This window comes from Ambystoma mexicanum, chromosome 4q (genome assembly GCF_040938575.1).
Source record: "Ambystoma mexicanum isolate Mex_15411 chromosome 4q, UKY_AmexF1_1, whole genome shotgun sequence".
NCBI lineage: Eukaryota > Metazoa > Chordata > Amphibia > Caudata > Ambystomatidae > Ambystoma > Ambystoma mexicanum.
In genome coordinates this window covers 653,111,585-653,135,048 of record NC_090928.1, presented here as the reverse complement: position 1 = coordinate 653,135,048, position 23,464 = coordinate 653,111,585, and the positions used below count along the sequence as shown (strand labels likewise).

Below are 23,464 nucleotides of genomic sequence, written 5' to 3'. Positions count from 1 at the left end.
GAATGACCTTGTCTTTATGAAATACCGTATGGGGAGGTTTGCAGGAATGTGCCTGCAACTCGCTTACCCTGCGGACTGACATTATTGCAATAAGCAAAATGGTTTTTAATGTCAAGAGCCTTAAAGCGCAGGATTTTAAAGGCTCAAAAGGAATGCAGGTTAAAAACCTGAACACTAGACTGAGGTCCCATACAGGGACATTGGATGCGACTGGTGAATATACATTTTTAAGGTCTTTCAAGAATTGAACAATCGGAGGGATTTTAAAATAAGAATCCTCCTCTGAAGAGCGCTTTAAAATGTAAAGCTCTGCTAGGTAACCCTTAATTGTTCCAATCTGGAGTCCCAGATGTGCCAAATGTAACAAAAAGGAAAGCACTGTAGGTGTGTCACATTGAAAGGGATCCACATTCTTATCCCTGCACAAGATGCTGAACTTGTTTCAACGGCACAAAGATTTTGTTGCTGGCCTTCTGGCCGAAATAAAGATCTCCATTACGTCATCCGGGAGGTCTCAATCCTTGCATCTCAGCCTCTCAGAAACCATGCGTGAAGGCCGAGTGTCTTGCCCTCTGGATGGAGAACCAGACCTTCCTCTTGCGGGAGAACATCCTCTCTTTGTTGAAGACGTATCGGAGGGCAGATGGACATGTCCCGAAGGACCGGGTACCACGTCCTCCTGGCCCAATCCGGGGCAATGAGGATCATGGGTTTCCAGAACTTTCTCAACCTTCTGATCACACGAGGAATGACGGACTGGAGGAAACGCATACAATGAGCTGGTACTCTTTGATGTATTGTATGTGACAGTACTGTTTGTTTAAAACCAGATCAAATGTTGTCTACATGAAAAGATGTCCAATGTGATTAAATCGTTTGTGGCATAGGTTTTTTATGCATTTTATGTGGTATATGTGCTTTAATACAAAAAGAAAAATCAGACTCAAGATGAGTCAATATAAAATATGATGTTCTGTTCTTAAGAAGTTGATATGCTTTATGACTTCAGCGTGTGCACATGGTTCTGATTATTGACAATTAGCCAAGATGCAGGAGTAGGAGGAAGTTTGTGGTTCTTTTCTGTTTGTAAAATTGAGACGAGACTGAGGTTCTGGTGGTGGGTGTCCTCCTGGACCCTCATTTTGGGGGTCCTCTTTCTGGCCTTCTTCCCTTGGCCCTCTCCCTGTTCCAGTGGAGAAGGTGAAAAACCTGGGTGTAGTTTTGTCTGCATCCCTGTCTACGGATAATCAAGATGTAACTGTTTGTCAGTCTGGTCACTTTCACTTGAAAATGTTCAAGAAAGTGCTCCTAATGATCCCTGCCTCCCTTTGTCCGCCGGTGGTAGCATCTATGGTGCTATCCCAGCTGGATTATTGTAACTCCCTCTACTTGGCACAGCCCAAGGGGCTGATCCATTGGTTACAGCGTTTACAAAATCTAGCGGCTCGCGTTGCAACTAGCACACCTTATGGGGCCCACATCAGACCAGTGCTTCGTTCTCTCCACTGGCTCCCGGGTGCCCAGCGGATCAGGTTGAAGGCGCTGTGTATCGTGCATCAGGCACTACACGATCAGGGCGCAGAATTCCTTAGAGCAAAGTTAATTCGCTATCGCCCCACGCATTGTCTGCGCTCTGCCTCGACTGATCGGCTCTGTGTTACATAGTACAGGCCTTCCGCCTTGCGCTGATTGGCGGCCAGGCCTTTTCCTTAGCAGCAGCTCTGCTTTGGAATAGGCTCCCACTAGCTATATAAAAAAAACGTTCCAATCACTTAGCATTTAGGAAGGCCGTCAATACCTATTTGTTCTAGCAGTCCTAGCTATGATTCGCTCCTCGCCCTCTAGCGCCAAGATACCCTACAGGGATCGTGCGCTTTAGAAGTTTCAATAAAATAAAAGAATTGAGAAAAATAGAAGTTGGATGACTGGAAGGTTTTGAATGAATTGTGCCCTCTGGCATTGTTCTGGCCATCCCACAAGCCCATAATTGTTCAGCCTGCCATGCCATTATAGAACGGGAAAGACAATAGGTCAATCAGGCTTGATATACAGCTCACATGGGTTCCTGGCTCACTGCACTAAAGGGTACTAAACGGCGATCTACTAATGAGGTCTAAAGCAGCAAAATCAAGTCTGCTGTTGCTATTGTTTCGATGCAAAAAGGACATGACCTAGCAGTTCGGCCTGGACTTCTTCTATTGGTGGCAGAACCAAGAATGATTTGCATAGGAGTTCATCCTGTCTCCCCTGCGCACCCCCGACCCTGTTTTGGTTGCATTTCATTTCTCCCCCTCCCCTGTTTTTCATTTTTGCGGCACTCTTTTCACCTTTCTCCCCCTCCTATGCTTTGCTTCCTGGTCCTGTTTGCAGCCTATAGCCCACCTCCCTCCTCCCATTGGCTGCCGGAATCCTTATTAGTACTGCCAGCCAAGAGCCCCAAGGCAAATGGCAGATCCCGAAGAACCAGCACCATTCCGTGTTTGTCTGTGTTTGCCTGCGAAGCCTGCAGCCAAGCCGTCAACCAGCAGCCACTGATAAGGCAAGTATGGCACGGGCAGGGGGTACATCCATTATTGTACTCCACTGAACTGCACCCACTCATTACTTTTTTACCTATTATCATGTACCTACATGCATTCAGCCTATATTGTGTTGGGTTGTCATATTTTGTTCCAGCCATTTGCACAAGGTGTCCGTTACTCCACTTGTGACCTGATGGCGCAAGCCATGGCCCTGTTTTAGCACCACTGCATTAGTTAGCCGCGTCCCGCATTCTGCATTTAACCTAACGGTATAAGATAGTAAACTCAGCATTCAGGGATTGCCTAGACTAGCCACGCGCCACCGACAGAATCGCAACGACTAGCCATGCATCAGATTGCACTCTGATTCGGGGGTTGAAATGCTATGCACTTAGAAGGTTTCTCAGGGGGAGGAAATGGAAGACTAGATGCTTTGCCCTTAACTCTGTGTCTTAAATCTAGCTATTGGTGTAAGTAGGGGTATAGCCACTACTGCACTCCATTAACTATCCACCTGTCTCTCTACCTAATACCCTACTTCCCTAGGCACTCAGTTTACCTTTGCTTATCAGCCATAGTCTGCATTCACCACACTAGTCTAAGGTAACCATTTTGAAACCAGACTCAGTGTGTATGGTAACCATACTTTACATCAAGCCAATTGTGTTATTCAGACACAGTTTGCATTTGGGCAATTATGGATGGGGTAGAATTGTGAAGATTAGCATGTGTCACATCTAGACAGAACTCTGAAGATTAGCATGTTGTGGGGGAGCAGGATGAGCCTGTAACAATCCCCCACCCAGTCAGCGAGGAGATACTGGTCTCCTTTTATTCAGGAGCTGACAGAGCGACTGACCGAATGAGGACTCTGATTTGTGTGTCTATTTGTCCATTTGCCTGATCTAAATGGCTCCACCTCCTTCAAATAGTTGTGGCCGGTGGTAGTGGTCTCCTGCAGATGTTGTGCATTTGTTGGTAATGGGGGTCAAGCAGAGCCCTTGCTGCGGTGGGACATGTTTTTAAATAACCTGTTCACGATGGAATCAGGTGGTGTAAACATGGTTGCACAAAGACCAGGAGCACCATCTTCTCCATGTCTCTGTGAGTATCTTTGCTGGTGATATGTGGAGTGTGACCATTCACTGTGTACAATTCCGGTCACTGCTGAGGACTTTCTCTTTGGCTCTGGTACATAGTACAGGCTGAAGCTTTCATACCCAGTATGCCCCAATTCTTCAGCCCCACTCCATGCATGGACACACATCCGGGGCTTACAGACAATGAAAAATAAATGGCTATCTTTGAAGATGTTTGTGCTAGACACAGACTATAGGACGTGCCATACTTTTCCTTTCCATGAAACATCACCCTGTCCACCAGGCATCCTTTTGTCACACTAGGTGCTATCTGTATCTCTGATTCGATCAAAGAAGGGCTGGGGGACCCTCAATAAACCGTCATTAAGGGTCACAACATGGAGCGGGTGGATTCCGTCTACATCACCAACCCTCTACTATGAACAACAGACTGGTGAGGGTGTCAATGCATATCAAAGGAGCTCAAAAGCATGCACACTGTATTCAACCAGTTAGTGTAAGGTCCAAACAGAGTTACCACTCACAAACACCAGCTAGGGTACCCCCAAAATATTTACATGTTTACTGTGTTTTTCTAAGCACTATTAAATGAACAAGCTCCAAATAACTGAAAAAATTGTCAACTTACTTCAATTTGACAATCACTTGTCTTGGCTTTTCATTCAAGTCACAAACATCTCCATTGCCGTAGAAATGCGAAACCATTCTGTCGGAGTTTTAAAAATAACATGACTAAGTTAGAATGATCACAACGTTTTATAAACATGTATATTTAAAAGTGCCATTGAACCACAATAAATGTGAAGATGAAAGCAAAACACTGAAAAAAACTCAATGATAATATGTAATTTTTGTAAGAAAGTAGTTAGTTACTTTTATGATCAGCATCTAAAAATGTCCCTTGTTTCCCAAATTGCTTTTTTTAAATATACACATTGATATGGGTGTCTGCAAGACCAGCCCTCCACAGTACCTCTTCAAACAGATGCTATCATTAGATTCCATTTCTTGATGCTGTTTTTAAAATTGTCTTGTGTAATATTTAGACTAACAGAAATATATAAACCAGCGGGGGACAAAGGGTGCGGGTGTCTTGCTGCCCGCAGGAGTTTGCTGTGCCGACTGTGAAGCCTAATCTTTGGAGTCCTCCGTTTTCCCTTGCTGGCATTTAGCCCCACCAACTTTGCTATAACAGATCCAGCACCCACTGCGAGGGCAAAGCCCACCGGGGACAAAGAGCATGGGTGTCTTGCTGACCGCAGGATGTCTGCTGCTCCGGAGCAGCACTTGTGAATTATTTTAACTTCCTGGAGCACTTGGAGCATTACGCGCCCGTAACGGGACATCAGGGATTTCATGGACTATTTGCCTCGGCTCAGTGTTACGAGACTGCTTCTCATGTTGTTGAGCTGCCGCTTAGGACAAAGTCTCCATAAGCGGCGTTTGTAAGTGATTCCGTTTTGTAACTTGATTCAACTTGCTTCAACCTGTGGGTTAATGTGATGTCACAAATCATTGCAAACTGCTCAAAGTTTATGAAGAGCTTTATTTTCGGATCATTGCTGGAATTTTATCCATCTTGAGCATCATTGGATAGGTTTATTGGCACTGTTATTGACATTGACTGAAAAGTGGCATTATTTGACTTTTGGGCTTTAACAGGGTGCTTAGGGAGAGGAGTCGGACTCTGCAAGCCTCTTGAGCCAGTAGGGCGTGCCCAGCACCCTTTGCCTATACTATTGCTTATTATTTATTTCTATACACTGCTTGTTTTAAATTCACGATTTGTGATACTGTATTATTGAGCTGTGAATTATTTAATTCTTTAGAAATATGTCCAAAAGGAAGGCAACCCCCTCTACTTCCCCAGAATTCAGGCAAAGTGAAATCTCACGAATGTTTAAGCCTATTAATGAGGTTAAAAACCTCATATTTGAGATAAAGGGCTTACTTAGAGATATTGATGGCCCAAAGATGAGGAGTGTGTGGACAATAATGGGTAGGGGGGGCGGGTCATCAAGGGGAGGTGCGGATTCTAACTGTGTAATCTCAGAGGTGATCTGTGACCAACTGCTGATTGAACTAGAGGACAATGAAGTAGGGCCCTGTGGTGCAGCCAGAGCGGATCATGGCGCTGCCTGGGCCGCAAAACGATCACAGAATCTGCTGATTCCCTTTGAAGTTGGTAAGAAACCTGGACAGGGTTGTGGGAAAAACTGTGTGTTCCTGGTTCATTGTAGGGGTGGAGAGAGGTATTTAATGGAATGGTTCGGTCAACATTTGTTATTATCCCTACGGGTCAGCCATGTGTTTTTAAGCCTAAGTCACTCGATTTTAGAAAAATTTCCTATGGACCTTACCCGAGTTTTCGTCCATTAAACGCACGCGAAAACAAGCATTTTGTGATAATCCTATCACTTGCCTGATCGCCCTGGCTGACCTGCTTTTGCGGCACTAAATCATAACCCCCGCCCCTGAGCCTGTCATCAGCAGACGCGTACCGTCCATTTCACAACGCCAAAGCACATCTCGTGTCAACATTTGCTGCGCTTCAGCTAATGAAGTGTCGCCATGGAAATGGCAGGATGCCCCTTTCCTCAATAAGTATAAACAGACCGTTTCACAACACACAGCAGCAGATTTTCGATTCCATTCCTCTCTCTGTGTTACTTTGAGTATTCTGTGACTCGTTTCTGTGCCCTGGTCAGCTACCTTCGTTGCTTGTATCCTGTGTCAACAGATACCAGTACCACCGCTGTAAATTATTTTAGTTTGTTTAACACACAATGGCTACAATAATGCCCTACATGTACGAGCCAGAGTATACCGAGGAGGAACTACTGGAAAGGGAAACACGCGAAAACTATGGGTCTTCGGACGGCAGTTGGGAGGACGATTCAACAGCTGAAGAGCCTGGACCTAGTCGCATGGACGGTGTTTCCACCTGGTGCACATGCAATCGGTGCGAGCTAATGCCAACCGAGGACGAGAACTGCTGCTGCTGTGAAAACTCGGGATGCGTGGCCTACATCTCGGAAGGCGAGCCACGACCACAATGTTTCACCGAGCTGCCAGACTTCAGGGCAGCCTGCCTCACACGGTCCGTGTTGAGGATAATGATGGTGCTTATGCACGAACTTCGCGCAACTGTTCGTCCTCGTAATCCGAGTAACGAGGAAGTATACTCTGCTTGTCATGCCACTCCTATTTCATGGTCTTCTACTATATCCAAAATTACATATACATATTATTGTAACGCATGAAAGTCGTTCAATAGTGTGCAGTGTCTAGATAGCATTTGTCTGAGCAGAATGCCATTAGTTACAAGAATTGTCATTGACAACAAACGTTTATTAAACTTATCTTGGTCATTTAAAAACAGTTTGTTTCATTCCTTTTCACAGGTGGTACACGCTGGTGGCCTATCCTTCCTTTACATGGTGGCTTCACGGAAGGCTTGGACACCGCGTTCGGAGAGTAATACCCGCCTGTGCCGTTCGTGCCATAAGAGAAACTTTCCCAAGCGACAGCGGTCAGTACAGGGGATTTTCTCTCGCTGTGCTGCAACCTGACCTGTACAATGTGTAAAGTCTTGTATTTTTGTGTCATCAAAATAAGATAAAAAATAAAACACCACACATATTTTAACAACGGTTGTTTCGATTTTTTAAATGAATCAAGTGTGTCTCCATTCAAGGATGGACGTCAGACATCTGTGCTCCGAATGGGTGAAGGTCAGGTCGCTGTCAAGCAGGGTGGTCACTATCTAAGCTAACATAATATATTCTCAATAATGCATGCACTAAATAACACTTGTTCAAAATCTTTCAGTCGGTTATGTCTCTATAAAAGTCGCACATATAGCTATACTATCAATTAGCATTGGATTATACAGGCCTTAGGTTAAGGGTCTTGACCACTATAATACACTGTTTGAAGTGTGGGTCTGTGCTCACAAAAATCTCCGGTATGTGGCATTTGTTATTGATAGGCAATGATATACTGCAGTAGGGGTCTAATGTTAGTTGGGGATCTGCTAGGTGGGCATCATGGCGTGGTCAGTGGTCTGGCACATGAAGAGAATACCTTGCAGGGACACAGGGTCAGAATGGCAGTAAGTTTCCACAGGGTGCGTGTGCAAGGACGCATTTGTGGAGATGAACGAGCTATGTGCTTAGTTCAGGCTGGGTCACATGCAGGACAGTGATCTCAGAGGAAGAGTGATGTGTTACATTTATTAGCTGTTGCAAATACCTCTGGAGTTTTCCAGTCAAAGTGGGAACGAGGGTGAAGGCCAGGTGCTCTGCGCACTGAGGCCTGGTCACCAAGATGGAGTGGAAAGGGGGTACAAAAATGGATGCCCCGTGTCCTGCTCAGTGGTCCCATCTACGTGAATGTCAACCAAAGTTAACATCACATAGGGGCAAGGGGCGGACCCACTACTGGAGGCACTTGGTCCGAGTTTCTACTGAGAAGTAAAGGATGAGAGGGGCCTGATGGCCCCTCGCTCCCACACACTTGCCTGCACGCCCACCGGCCCATCCATCCCACACCCCTCTATCAAAGGCGGTTCGCACCCGGGGATGAGCGCTGGCATGGGGGGCTGTCACGGGCGCAAATGGCCAAGGGGCCAAACAGCATGTACACTTCAAAAGGTATCCCACGCCCAGGGGCCATCGCTCACATGGCCTCCTCAGACCCCGTGTCTCCAGGCAGGCCTCCCCTGAGGCAGGCCACCCCCCCTGCAATCCACATAAGTGTGTCTCCATTCAGCCCCTGTAGTTTCCCGTTGGTCTACAAACTATACATACACAGACAGTGAAGCGAATGAGAGATGTTGCTTGCCAGACCATTTACACTATGGAGGAACTATTAGCTCAGACGCCACGTGTTGAGACTAGAGATGCTCATATCCAATGGCCAGAACATGAAATTAATGTGTCCGGAGAATCCAGTAAAGTTGTAATGGACCATTGCTACAGTGCGACTGCACCACCACAAGAAGATGGTACTGAATGTATTGAGGATAGCTCGGAAGTAGTCGCAGATCAATTCACACAATCTACACCCGCCAAAAAATTGCCACCAAAAAAGCTGTCGACAATGTTGTGTTCTCCCATCAATGTTGAAGAGACAGATGTTGAAATGAAAGAGAATGAACCAGCAGCAGCATTCAGCGACGCATCAGAACCTGATATCGGCGATATTTCTTTCAGTTGTGGTGAAATGTCCTCAACGATGCAGTCTAAAACAAGTGTGACACCGGATGACAGTCTAATGAAAAAGGGCAAATACATAGTATTCGACAGTTGTTTGATGGATATTATAAGTATGCTGAAATGTGGGCATTCCGCCAGAGGGAAAGTATGTCGGAGGCCATTGATTCATGTGACTCGTCAAAAACAAGGCAGTAACGTCAAAATACATGCCACCTGTAGATTAAATCATGCGTTCTCATGGTCTGCACAACCGATTCTGGGGAAGCTGCCAGCAGGCAATCTACTGTGTGCAGCTGCCTCACTTTTTAGTGGGTCCAGTTTTAGAAAGTTAGAGTCTTTCTTTCAGTTTTTGGGACTTCATTTCATTTCTAAAACACAGTACTACAAATACCAACATGATTATCCGTTTCCGGCCATTAGTGATGCTTGGAAAATTGAACAATTGTCTCTAGCAAGTACATTCGAAGGGAAGCAATTCAGGCTAGCCAGAGATGGACAGTGCTACAGCCCTGGATTTTCTGCCAAGTACTGCACCTACCACTTTCAGGACATGGATAGTAAGAAAATTGGGAGTTCGGTGGTCGTGCAGGTAACACAATGTACATCCTCAGTGGCCATGGAGAAACTAGGATTTATAAAATCAGTGGAATATCTACAATCAAGGGGAATGCACATCGACCTCATAGCCACGGACAGAGACGTTTCAATTGCCAAGACAATGAGAGAGCAGTTCCCACATATTAATCATCAATTTGACGTATGGCATCTTGCTAAATCAATCAGTAAGAAAATCTCGGCTGCAGGGAAAAAAAAAGGTTTGGAAAGTATTTCACAGTGGTCCCAGTCTATCAGCAACCATCTTTGGTGGAGCTCCAATACTTGTGAAGGGTCAGTGGAAATACTACTTGAAAAATGGCAGTCACTGATGCACCACTGTACCAACGTTCACTACTGGTCAGAAAACCTACATTTCCACCAATGTGAACATGGCCCTTTGTCCCCAGAGGAGGCAAGGAAGAAGAAGTGGTTGATTCCATCTTCACTGACACACAAAGCCATTGAGAAGATTGTTTTCGATAAAACTCTATCTAGAGATTTGAGGGGACTGACAGAATTCTGTCACACAGGAGGTTTGGAGGTGTTCCACAATATGTGCCTAAAGTACAGGCCAAAGCGCTTGCATTTCAGCATACAGGGCATGAAACATAGGACTCTACTTGCGGTCTTGGCCCATAACGAGAATCTCTGCCGTGAACAATCTAGGACTACGGGTAATGTAAGGATGCCTCGCTACACTAAGGTGTTTTCTAAAAGAAGTAAGCAATGGGTCATCAAACCAGTCTATGAGGAAATGGAGTTCGACTTTGTAAAAAGCCTTATTGTTGCTGTACTCGAGAAGCAGAGATATGGAATTTTGAACGTGTCTGTGCAGAGCACTGATGCATTGCCACCAAACATTGCCACTGTGCCATGTCCACCCAAAGCAGAGCTGGTTGTGAAGTACAAATCCCGGTTGAAATAATTGTAATATGATTGTCTTTTTGTAAATAAATGTTATTGTACAGTGTACATACAAAGTATGCTAACCCTAACCCCTCCCTTCCTTCCTTCCTTCACCATCCTGGGTGGCGAACAACCTGGGTGTCATGTTTGACTTCTCTCTCTATTCACCTCATAGCGCTGACCTTGTCAATATGTGTATGTATATATTTTTGTTGCTGTAACTACGTTTAGCAAGGCATGCGTATTGCAAATAATAAAACAAACAAACAAATCTCACTTTCAACTCAACTCCTAGGGTATGTTATACTTTCCCTGACCTTCCCCCAAAAAGTCAATGGGCCTCATTACACGGACGGCGGTAAGGGTTAACGGTCACCGTTAATGGCAACGGTGACCGTTAACCCTTACCGCCGTACTACGAGGTCCCTTTGCGGGTTGGAGGATTTAACGCCTGCTTCTTGCAGGCATTAAAATCCAACCCGCTAAGGGACCTCGGAGATAATTACGGCACTGCAAAATTGCGGTGCCGTAATTAGCGCCTTCCCCATTTCCATAGAGCCCTATGGGGCAGAAATGGGAATGGGGAAGGGCAATGGCGGAAAGGGGATTTACCGCCCCTCCAACCTTGGAATGGGGCGGTAAATCCCCTTTCCGTCAAGGCGGTGCCAGTATTTTACCCGCATGAGCCATGGCGCTAATAGCGCCATGGCTCACCGCCTACCGTGTAATGAGGCCCAATGTCTCCATAGTTATGGTTCTCTAGGGCTGCAAAGCTCGCGGACAACGAGGACAAAATTGGGAGCCTCAGAACGCGCCAGGGCGAGCTGTTGCAGATGGGAGAGAAGCCAGTTCACATTTGCACATTGAGGCCAAGTACATAGATGGATTTGAAAATTCAAGTTCTCACAGATGGCTTTATTACAGGATGTTGCAAAGTAAGAATGTATGCTCGTTTAGAGTGAAGGTCAGCGGCTTTGATTTTCAGCTGGTGGCCTGAAGAGGCCCACAACTCACACTGGCAGTATAAGGTTCTATTGTTTTTTGATCTTGAGAGACAGGGACCATGTCGAAAAGAACTTCATTTGAAGGAGGGGTGCAATAATGTAAAAGACGATAAGGCAGAAAATTCTGAAACTAGACAAAGTTTCATGTTAGTTCAGTGTACGAAAAATCGTAGTCAAGAGCACAGTGGGATTTACGGACTGCATTACGCAGAGAACAATGGAAATTGCAAATATAATGTAAGTAACTCTTTAGACGCTTTTATACCGGAATGAAGAATTAATGAATGGATGAATTAATGAATGAAGAGCACGTAAAACGTTTGTGGGATCGTCTTTGTACCGGGCACATGGGCATGCAGGTCCACATTCCACACGCATGTAGACAAACAGTTGTTTCTCATTGTGTGTTAACCTCGATTTATTTCGTTAGTTTTCGCATTGATTTTAGAGCCGAACATACTCCATTGCACTATCCTTGAAAGCAAATAGTTTCAGATCGGCCAAAATAAATAAAATGAATAATATTAACAAAGATCGGCTGGTGAGACTAATTATAATTTTTATGTTTTCAAAACAGGTATATCCTACCCTACTGCTACTGCCACCAGTTTCAGACCCCGGCAGATGCTTTCTTCAACCGCCAGCTGCAGCTTATCGTAAACAACTGCACCACTTTGACGATCTTATGAGATGATCGCCAAGGGCCCATATGCCTTTACGCGGTACTAGCGGCTAGTAGCAACATATCAACCTTTACGCTGGCCTAGTGCCTAGTTGATGGAACAACCTTGCGGTTCACCGTGCGACCAAAGTGCTTCTTTTAACGAAAACCAACACCCCGTGTACCATAAAGTAACAGCGCGACTCACGATAAAAACGGAACAGGATTTGCGGATAGAGAGAAAAGAAAAAAAATGACATACCGATTTAATATGCCAATTGCTGAATATTCTATAAACATTTAATGGTAAATAAATGTACTTTACCAAATGTACCGTGTTGCTGTTTGATTTGAAAGTACAGTTTCATATTCTGAATTGTGGCGCGCTGTGTTGTGAGTTGATCTGTGTTGGTTTCCGGGTTCTGTGTGAAGTCGCGTAGAAGACGACTGGGCGCGTTTGCCTACGCAGCACAGTAACGTCACGGAGAGAGGCGGGGAATATGAATGTTTTGATAATGTCAGGCTCAGGGGCGGGGATATGATTTAGTGCCGCAAAAGCAGGTCAGCCAGGGCGATGCGGCAAGTGATAGGATTATCACCAAATGGCAGTGCCCTGATGCCTGTTTTTGCATGCGTTTAATGGACGAAAACTCGAGTAAAGTCCATAGGAAATTTTTCTAAAATCGAGTGACTTAGGCTTAAAAACACATGGCTGACCCGTAGGGACAATACAAAATTTTGACCAAACCATTCCTTTAACGGACGCAAATTTTATAATCGAATGTCACCCATTGGGGGAGTCAGCATGCCCTTAGCAGAAGCCTACTGTGGACCTAGAGGTCCCGGTTAACGTTTGAAAATGACGATTTGTGTCTTAATACGAATACTATAGAAAGAACCGTGGTTAGTACGACGGATAGATTCTCTGTATTAGTGGACAAGGAGCAGACTGAATTTTCTTTACTCCAAAGGCCTGCAAAGCTACGAAAGAAGAAAGGTGCTAAAAGGGGAACTTGAGTTAAAATTAGAAGGCCAATTAGTAAATTAGCGGTTGGTGAAGATAGCAGGTATGAGCAGGGAGCTCAAACAACTGCTGACCATTCATAATCCCTTGACATTGCGATTAAGGGCCTGTTGGTAGAGATCAGGTCCTTGGTTGATTTGGTTGATGAAATTAGACAATTAAAAGCCAATATAGCTCCAAAAGTGGATTGTAAGTGGTGTTTGCCGGTGTTCCTTTGTGGATTGTGAACTGCACTGCATTGTATTGTACTGGCCCTTTAACTTTGGAGAATCGGCTACGTGAGACCGGAAGCCTTGGCATCTTTAAATCACCCATACTCTGCGTACGCGGAGCGAAAATGGTTTGTAAGTAGTGTATGCCGATGTTTGCCAGGGAGCAGGGAGTTGGCGGCTTTCCTTTGGTCACTCGCTACCGACTACGCCCCCGTCATTGTGAAGGCTCCTTGCGGCTGGGATACGTCAAAGCAAATGAGTAGCCCACCAGCAATTCGGACTAGAATGCAGGTAAAGCACTGCGCTGCATCCAACTGCTCCCTAGAACTTCAAGCAGCAGGGCTCCCGGGCATCTCTATGCCTTATTCGGGAGGGGTGGCCCTGGTAGCACGGGAGAGAGGAGCGGATGCTTGCTGGGTGTAATGGAGAAAGCGATCCTAGCAAATGTGACTACCACCACCATGGTCATTGATGCTTACGGAGAGTGTGCAGACTCAAATCCTTCTCAGGTGCCAGCTGAAGTCGGCGAGCGGTCCTCTCCACTAGGAATCCTTCAATCACTTCAAGGGGATAACATCTTACCGGAGAGAAGAGGACCAGCCGGTCCCACACTGTCGATCACCTCCCCAGTCCCTGGTCTCCTAGTGGAGAGATTACAGACGCCTGGAAAGGGAAATGTTTCTATGCAGTTTAGGGACACAATGGAAGATATGAGAAATCTGGGGGCGGACTATGACACAAATGATGCAGTTTTTTCAAACGGACAAGGGGGAGAATAAGGTGCCCTAAGTCAACTGCTACAATCTTAAACTGATCTAAGTTTAAGGCGAGAGAACCATCTACGCTACTGAGAAAATTACAGACCAAAAAAGGAAGAGCTTATCCGTGATCAAGGACAGGCTTAACGCACAAGATGAAGAGCTGTCTATTGCAAATGGGAACCTAGAAAATGCTTTCGTCCCCGCTCCTTTGGGTCCCGATGGGGGAGGCCAATCCTCAGAGAGCCTCTGGTTGCAGGTAAACAATCTGGTTTCTCTCCCTGTATGAGAAACCATGAAGATATGAATACAAGAGGCCGGGAGCCCCAAGAGGGACCGACTGGGTGGATGGAAACGGAAAGTGCAAGTGCGACTACCAACGTCGATACTGAATTAGGAGACAATGAGGACTCAAATTCGGTTAAGAGTTTGTTAAATTCCAGCTCCTCTTCTCCCTTGATGACAAGCTCACATACTTCACACCAAAACTGGGATCCTCGGAGCGGAGATTGGAACCCGCCAGGTGATCACATGAGCAAGCTTCAAAGGACGATGATGGCTTCCCTTACCATCTCCCTATCCACGTTCACCAAATTGTACGAATCCATTCATGGCTCCCTGCAAGACTAAGCAACATTAATTGCAATGGTACAGACCAAATTAATAGGTATTAAAAATGTTATCAATAATGTCGATGTCTGACTGAATAAAGAAGCCGAAGTATCATTACAGTGGCAAAATCGCCTTTGTGACATGGCGAGGAGGGAATCATCGGCTAAGACTCTCCTCATGGATGCTATCTTAGAAGATTGCGAATGGATGACGCTACAATGTAAAAAAAAAGTCCAAAACCCAGCTGAAACCCTCCCGAAATTGAAATCGACTAAGCAGCCTATCCATAGTGATGACGTGGAAGTAGTTTAAGTAATGGCTTCAATGGAACCTGTAATCCAAGGCCCAGTGAACGATACAAACATGTTCTCAATATTTAAACCAGGCATCAAGAAACAAGATCTGCCTGAGCCTCTTGGCAGAGGGCTTAGTGACAGAATTACGAGTAAGAAAATCAAAAAATGTTATACCAATGAGGAAGCAGAAATCAAATGGTTCAAGGGCCTTTCTAAGAAATCGAAGGATACCGCTGCTTCTGGCCATGAAGCAGCCCCCTAAAAGGCCAAGGAGAGAACTGACACTGGCCAAAGAAGCCGAAGTGGTACTGCCACCAGTGCGCTTAAATGCAGAGATAGAGGGAGATGAAACATCTACCGAGACTCGTCTAAGCAATCTAATGGACAGGGAAGTAGATGAGGTGGAGGAATGGGCCAACCTAAGCAGCTCAGAATGGGTTGAAATTAACAGGCAAACAACGCAACCATCCATTCATCTGTGAGTGCTGGAAGCACAAATCAATGGCCAGAAACGGCCGGCCCGGAGTGGCCCATGCAGATAAGCCGTTTTTGACAATGGAAGAAAAAAGGCTATTGCGACATGGTCCTAAAGGGAATGACATAGGGGCAAGAAGATCTGAAGCAAGTCGAGATACGTTGCACCTGACAAAGCCCCGTAGCCAGCTGCAGGAACCTATCCGACACCAGATTCCATCTTGAGTGTTGCACAAAAAAAACCTGAAGGTTTATCTTGAAAGAATAATATCGGGCCTTAATGCCACTATCCCGAATAGAAGAAATGTCATCAAGCTTTTTCAATACATCCCGGCATTCAGACATATTACCACGGAAGATATTAATATTAGAGTGGTGGAGTTTGTAGTTGAAAATGAGATGGACTGGGTGATTCTCCATTTGGTCTCGGAATCTACAAAGGGATCGTTGTTGGCCCAAAGTGACAAGCTTTTACCTTTGGGCTATGAGCTGACTGATCATCGCGATGAGTCCAAGGATGGCCCCTATGAGGCTGCGACAGAGTTAATAAAATGCCATGGTTCGACAATGCACTAAAACTATCATTCATGAAAGAAGCCTTGGTGAATGGTGAAACCTTGAAGGTAAGGAAGCAACCCTTCAATCAAAAGGACTTGGGTCCTTAAAATTCACTATTGAGAATCAAAATCCTAAACAAAGGAGCAGATCCAGTTCCCCTCATGATAATATATCAAAAGGCAAAGTCCAAGAATTGGAACTGGCTACCTGGAGCCCTGGCCAATAGTCATCAGGAATAGACTAGCTCTACTACGAAAAAACATAGGATCCTGATAGGCTCATGGAACACAAGAGGATTCCAAATGCTGCTTGCAAAAAATGCTTGTTTGCTGGGCCACTGATTTTTTTATGTCGTCAGGAAACGTGGCTCAGGACTAAACCATCATGTGAAGGGTATGAATCTTACTTGAATTCAGCTATGAAAGGAATTCTAGGAAGACCATACTCCGGCCTTCTGACGGTGATAACGGTGGACGCTTGAATAACTGTAAACAGCTGCGTAAATCTGAACCCCTATGTTCAAATCCTAAAACTAACCAAAGGAATTTATCCAGAGACAACTCATGACCTTTTGGTGAATACATACTGGCGAGTGAATATGGCCAAAGGGGTTACATTTGTGAACTCTATCATAAAAATGATTGATGATGCAATGATTGACAGCGTTTATCATTATATGTGGGGATTTGAATTTGCACTTGCTGACGTGCGAAGGGTGGCCCTCTAAATGAGGAGCAGTTGGATGATAGAGGTTGAAGCTGGGTAGTAGAGACAAAGGCTAGAAACCGGTCTATGCTAAACGCTCAATTGACTCGGGATCAACCAGGAGCATGCACATGGGGTAGAAGTTTACAGAGATAGTGTCTGGACTCTTGTTTTGTGTCCAGAAACCTGATACCTTGTGTGGTTAAATTTGAAATCATTAAGCAGCTTCACAGTGACCATGATCTCTTGGCTATCACCCAGCTTGATACCAGCCCACTCCCTCCTATGAATCTTATGGCATCAGTTGAGGTCACCTGGGGGAAAAACAGATTGAGGCTAAAAGGTCAGGAGGTTGTAAAAATTGCTGAGCAATATCATAATGTCATTGAACAAAACCAGTCGCAGCTAGAATACCTTTGGATTCTCAAAGATTTTAATGATTCCAAGCCTGAGAATAGTAACAAAAGGGAGGCCCCAAAACATGCCTATGATAATATGCTAGTGATAGCGAGGAGGCAGCTGCGAAGGGATATATGAAGGCTGCAAAGGGGTAGGTGCTTGAATACCTTTGAGTTGATACGCCTTCGCAAACAGAAATAAAGCAACTGGCTCTGCGCACATAGGGTGCTAAGAATGCAAAATGACTCAGAAAAGATGCTCCAAACTGCAAAAAAACCTCACAAGGGACCTATGGGACCTCCTCAATAATGGAGGCTAATTTAGTTCCACCTACATGATGGGCCAAGTTAGTGAAGCAAAATGGGTGTCGCATTACATGCTTTTGTTTGATAAACTGCAGGATAAAGGGTGTAAAATGAACACCCCCAGTGGTGGGAGATGGACTTTTGCATGTGATGAACAAGAGATTAGATTAATGATAAGCAGACCGAGTGCTTCGAGACCAGCAGGCCCAGATGGGATCTCTAATCAGATGCTAATGGAGAACACCGAGGCATGGGGGGACTGGTTCATTCGGTCTTAAAACAAATTATGCTTACCAGACACGTTCCAACAACATGGCGGGAGGTTATTATTGTCCCCATCTTTAAAAATGGCGACCGCTTTATTCCAAGAAACTATCGCCCTTTTGGACTCCATGCAGAAATTGTTTGCGTCATTGCTACTGCTTACCACATGGGCCAGACACTGGAAGGCTAGACCTCTGGCAAACGGGTTTTGTGAAGGAAGTGGGGACCTCCTTCAATCTGTTCTTAATTAATATTCTGAAGCAAAATGCTATCGAGTCAAAATCCTGTGTATATATGGCCTTCATGGACCTCAAGCAGACCTTTGATGGGATACATAGGGAGCACCTATGGACAAAGTTGGAGAATTGGAACTGTCCCCCCAGATTTGCTCGGGGCCATGAGGGCCTTGTGCACAAATACATCCATCCAAATTAGATACCCAAGGGCCAACTCTCGAGGACAATTGACACCCATCAGGGTTTAAAGCAGAAGTTTGCCCTGGCGCCACTGCTTTTTAGCCTCTATGTGTCTGAACCGGGTGACTCGCAGAAACTGGTGTGACCATTCCTGCCTAGGTTAAATGCGAATGAGATACCATAGATCCTGTATGCCGATGATGTTGTCTTCATGGCTTACAAAGGCAAATTGAAGCCTTTAATGACTATCTGATAGCCAATAACATGAAGATCAATGTCAAGAAATCCAAGATCTTGGCCTTATCGTCGACGCAGAGGAAACATAAATCTGGGTTTGTGTGGAAGGTGGAAAACATTGAATTGGAGTTAGTCGACTCCATCACCTATCTTAGGGTGGTTATCAATAAACATATAAATGAGCGGGACCATTATCTCTTGAGGGAGAAAGTAAAAAAACTCAATACAGGGTGCGGCTTTACATAGAAAATATGGGCGATACACCTTTATTCCGGTCATAACCTTGTACCAACAAAAGGCTATGCAAATCCTGACCTATGGCGGGAAAGTAATGCTGAATCTCTCTTGGGAAACCTGGGCAGTATTAGAAGGGTTCTTCAGGCGAAGGATCCTGAGATTACCATCCTCCCTCTCAATGACCACCATACGATATGAACTGCGATTGCAATCATTAACCTCGATAGTGCTACGGAAGATCTTGACCTTTTATAGGAAAGCCAGACTGGGAAACTCAGCGGTCCTGGAAGAAATACAAAATGGCAAGGCTGTGACCAAGATAGCTGCCTGAGGAGATGGTAAAAAGTGGAGGCCACCTTTAATAAGCTGAATGTTAAGTTGGAGGACTTAGTGGCCAAGCCAGTAAGCGTGAAAAAAAGCTTCAGAATATGGACTGGATAGCAACAGTAGAGAGGAGAGGTACTGACAGTTTGAGACCGATCGTGAGTAGGGAGCAGAAAGGTCTGAATTACCTCCCACTATTTGCAAAGGTTTCCCTCTGCCCACTACAGAGATCTCCTTCTGCATTGTAGACTGAATAGTATCGACACTAGAGAGATCTAACTCTTAAGGAAGAAAATTGATCAGTTAAATTCACATTGTAGATATTGTGGAGTGGGGCGCGGGGAAGGACTGAAACGTTATTGCACTTAATGACATCTTGTAAATAGCTGGCTAAAATTCGAGAATGCTTCTTAGGGCGTCATGCTGCCCACTCCCAAACTATCGGCTGAACAATGGTGGGAATGGGTTCTCTTGGGTGCGAGAACCAGCATAGTATTGGCAGCCAAGAAGTTTCTTGAATTTGTTCTAAGCCCGGAGGGGAACCTAAGGAGGGAAGCTGACAAGCCATGTACGGGGAACATCACCTAATTGATATTTGTTTTTTGTTAAAAAATGGTTTATTCTTTGTTGGAAATTGTGTTTACTGATTCTTTCACAAGTGAAGAATGGATTGGAATCTCCTCTGTGAGGAGCTGATGACAAATATGTAACAGGTTTTAATTTGTGAAACCAATAAACAAAGGCTTGTGGAAATGCTTCTGCTAGGGCCCAGCATGTTATCCAGTATAAGAATGAAAATGTAGCATTGTCACCTACTGAGGCCTTGGCAGGTAACAAGGGTCTGCTAAAGGAATGGCAAAATTGTGAATGAGCAAATAACCGGCAAGTTACGACATCCAATTTGAATCAAGGCTTAAGCTATATGAAATAACAAATGGCCCTTGGACGTAGTTCCACAAGTTTATTTGGTGCTCAAAAAGGGCACACAAATCAAAATCTCTCTTGTGTAAAAAATTCCAAGCACTAGACTCAAAGAACACTTGTCAAGACCACCTTTTGTTACAATGGTTAACATCCCAAAACTTCCACAGAAAGCTTTGGAGGATTAGGCTTCCTGGAAGAACAAGTGCATCTACTGGATTAGGAATGCTAAAGGCTATTCACTATCAGATCAGATTTGCACCCGAATTTTGAGGCCTGATAGCAATATTGGCTGTTTGCAGGTATTCTTTCGGTCATGGGATCTGGCTGATGGAATATTGGCCATAGACTCCAGGGCTCCCCCACCAAAGGGTACCCACATCTTTATTACCCTCATGTACCCATCTATTGTATTCAGAAAAGAGCTGCAACCCCAATTCCTTGCACAATAGCTCAGTTTCCTGCTCGGGGTGCAATTTCGCCTGATTTGGAGGAAGTGGACTAAGTGGCCCAGGAAATTATGAATCGACCATTAGACATGGGTTGCCAGGTGCTTTCATGGAATATAGTTGGGCTTACTCAAAATCTCGACGATCCTTGCTGGTGTAACTTTGTAAGAGGATTTCATGTAATCCTTTTGCAAGAAAACTGTCTCTTGGAACCTCTGGCTTTTCAGGGATACCAAGCCTTTCAGATGCCTGCAATCAAGAGCCCATGGGAAAGAACAACGGGTGGTTTAATTGTGTTACTGACAGTCTCATTAAATTGGGAAGTCACTAATATCTCATCCGGTAAAGTTGATCTTCAACATCTTTGTGTACGTACTGGGAGTGAACACCCGATTTGGTTATTCAATTTCTATAACAGGCCTTTAGGAGCTGGAGGTCTAGCGGTAGCGGAAAACATTCAAGAGACGATGAATTCGAAGATAGGAACCATTTCCCTGAAGCCTTATATCATTATCGCAGGGGACCTGAATTTACAACTGGAAACCATAAGAGAATCAGTAGGAGTTTGAAAGACAAAGACAATGCTTGGGACATTCCTACCTTGAAAAGCAGACACACTGACAGCGTACAGCAGAGCAAAGAGGTATTCAAAAGCATGTAATGGGACATCCATTTTGCTTCACTAACTTGGCCCATCATGTAGGTGGAACTAAATGAGCCTCCATTATTGAGGAGGTCCCATAGGTCCCTTGTGAGGTTTTTTTGCAAAGTTTGGGGCATCTTTTCTGAGTCATTTTGCATTCTTAGCACCCTATGTGCGCAGAGCCAGTTGCTTTATTTCTGTTTGCAAAGGCGTATCAACTCAAAGGTATTCAAGCACATACAGCAGCAGGGTACCAAAAGAGGAAACACCACTATGCTATCAACAGGCCTGTATATTTTACAATTTGGAAATGAGAGCCTGTAGTGGTTGTTTTCCCGAGGACCAACCTGCAAAATCAACTTTCAAGGGGCATAACGGTGCCACCCTATTTGATTACATAATGATTACAGCAAAAGACTGGAACAGAGTGAGTAAATGCATGACCCTTCAAATAAGTAAAAGTGACCATAATCCCCTGTGCGTCATCCTTCAAGTCTAGGGCTTTTTCAACATCGGTTGGAAAAAGGGCTGAAACTATCACTCTTGTAGGCCACTCACGTAAATCTGTAAGGTGGTCCATGGTGATGGAACAAGATCTAAAGCAAACCGTATACAAAGCAATCCTTGGTAATATTCAAACTTTCTGTGCAGAAAATGTTCAAAATCCTACATTATTAATTGAATTTAATAGCGTAAATGAGAAGTAGATTACATTTGTAACTTGTATTCTATCTGAAGTTTAAAAGCATACTATTGTTAAATCCAGATGGTACGATAAAGATTGTAGGATTGCGAAACACACGATAGTGGAATGCTTAAATATAATAGGGGCAGTAGATAAAATCCAACTCTTGGTGCTACGATCGGATTACAAGGCTCTGCTGGTAAAAAAGAAAATAAGTGTTAGCATCCCTTGGATGAGAGGCCCTTTTGTTAGCACATGAGAATGGTGGCCATGTCACTTACTGGAAGTAGATAGCTGGCAATTAGGTAAATGGGGACACAAAGTGCCACTGTTGAATTACGGGTGAAGCTGGGAGACAGCCCTTTCAAAAATGGTATGATAGTACTGTAGATGATGTTAATTGTTCTGTGATACTCGCCCCATCTTTAACCCAAGACTATGGAGGGCAGACCATGCACTTCAACGTAGAGGAGATCCGGCAGGCAATTGCTAGCCAAAAGAATGGTAAAGCCTCAGAACATTAAGAATGTTTCCTAAAGAGTTTACTCTTGTTGCCATTAAGCACCCCATCAAATTCCTGGTAATCTATATAAAGATGAAATGGGGTTATGGAGCCTGGTACTGTGTAGAACCTTTAATGTCTTTATGGCTATGGGCATTGTACCTAGCTCCTGTCGAGATGGAGGTATTGTCCAAATTTATAAAAAACGAGGGGAGGGATTTACTGGCCAATTACTGTCCGATATCACTCCTACATAGTGCGCACAACATTTTTGCAAAAGCTGTCTTACCCCACCTGCAGGCTTGGCTGATGAAAAAAATTATTAGTGACCTACAGGCGGGATTCCGCATGCAAAGGAGCACAGTTGACCAAAACTTTTGTTTGCCTCTGCTAATCCAGATATACGCAGTGTTGTTTAAGCTGAAGCTCTATGCAGTGTTTGTGGATCTGCGTGCTGCATTCGAAAGTGTTTCTAGGGTCATTCTTTGGCAGATTATGAAGAAAAAGGGAGTCCCCCCAAAATTGCTTACTGTAAGCCAAAAACAGGGCATATGGGCGATGCAGACTGACAGGGGAGCTGTCAGCGCCATTTAAAGTTCAAAGGGGGTTAAGACAAGGGTGTGTTCTTGCTCCCCTTATATTCAATATGTATATTGAAGAAATTGAGGAATTGGTGCAAGGCTCCCGTGAAAGCCCAAAGATGGGTCATGATATCTATCCAGCATTATTCTATGCAGATGATGCAGTGATTGTATACACCTCCCAGCATGGTCTAAAAGCAAATTTGAAATTATTTCTCTGCTGATATAAGGAACTGGAGTTAAGGTTAAATACTGATAAAACAAATATGATAGTCTTTAAACCCCAGCTCGCAAAACACAGTTCATTGAGTTTTACTGTTAATAACTGAATTGGAACATGCACTGTTTTATGACTACTTGGGCATCAGGTTCCACGAAAATGGCAGGTGGAGCCTGCAGTTGGATAAAGCCTGTTCCAATCTCTGAAAACATACAGGGGCTACAAAATCCTTCTTAAGACGACTTGGGGTGATTTTGCCTGCCCTTGAACATTATAGCAGGCAGGCGGTCACAGCTTCCACCTTTGGTGTCGAAATTTGGGGCCATTGCTCCTTGACAGCACTCAAAAGAATTGAGACTAGTTTCCTAAAGAGTTTACTCTTGTTGCCAATAAGCGCCCATCTGTTCCATTATATTTAGAATTAGATTTAAGCTGGATCAAAGAGTCACTTGCTTTAAAACCTATATTTTATGGGTTGAGACTATGTGGTATACTGAGGACTTGGGCAGGTATCGTGATGCTTTGAAGCACCTTATGAGCTTGGTTTGGGGGAGGGGAGGCAATACGTTGTGTTTACGGTGGCCCGTACCATTCATAGGGCCTGGCCGCTTATAACTAAATTATTAGAGAACA

The 23,464-nt window shown here is 44.5% G+C and overlaps 1 protein-coding gene across 1 annotated transcript in view; it reads right to left on the bottom strand.

The window, feature by feature from the left end:
* ERLEC1 (endoplasmic reticulum lectin 1) overlaps positions 1-23,464 on the bottom strand; it is a 1,019,547-nt gene that overhangs the window by 113,516 nt on the left and 882,567 nt on the right. Inside the window, exon 12 of the mRNA XM_069608229.1 lies at positions 4,251-4,328. Within this exon, the coding sequence (XP_069464330.1) occupies positions 4,251-4,328 (78 nt within the window). The remainder of the gene's footprint in view (positions 1-4,250; positions 4,329-23,464) is intronic.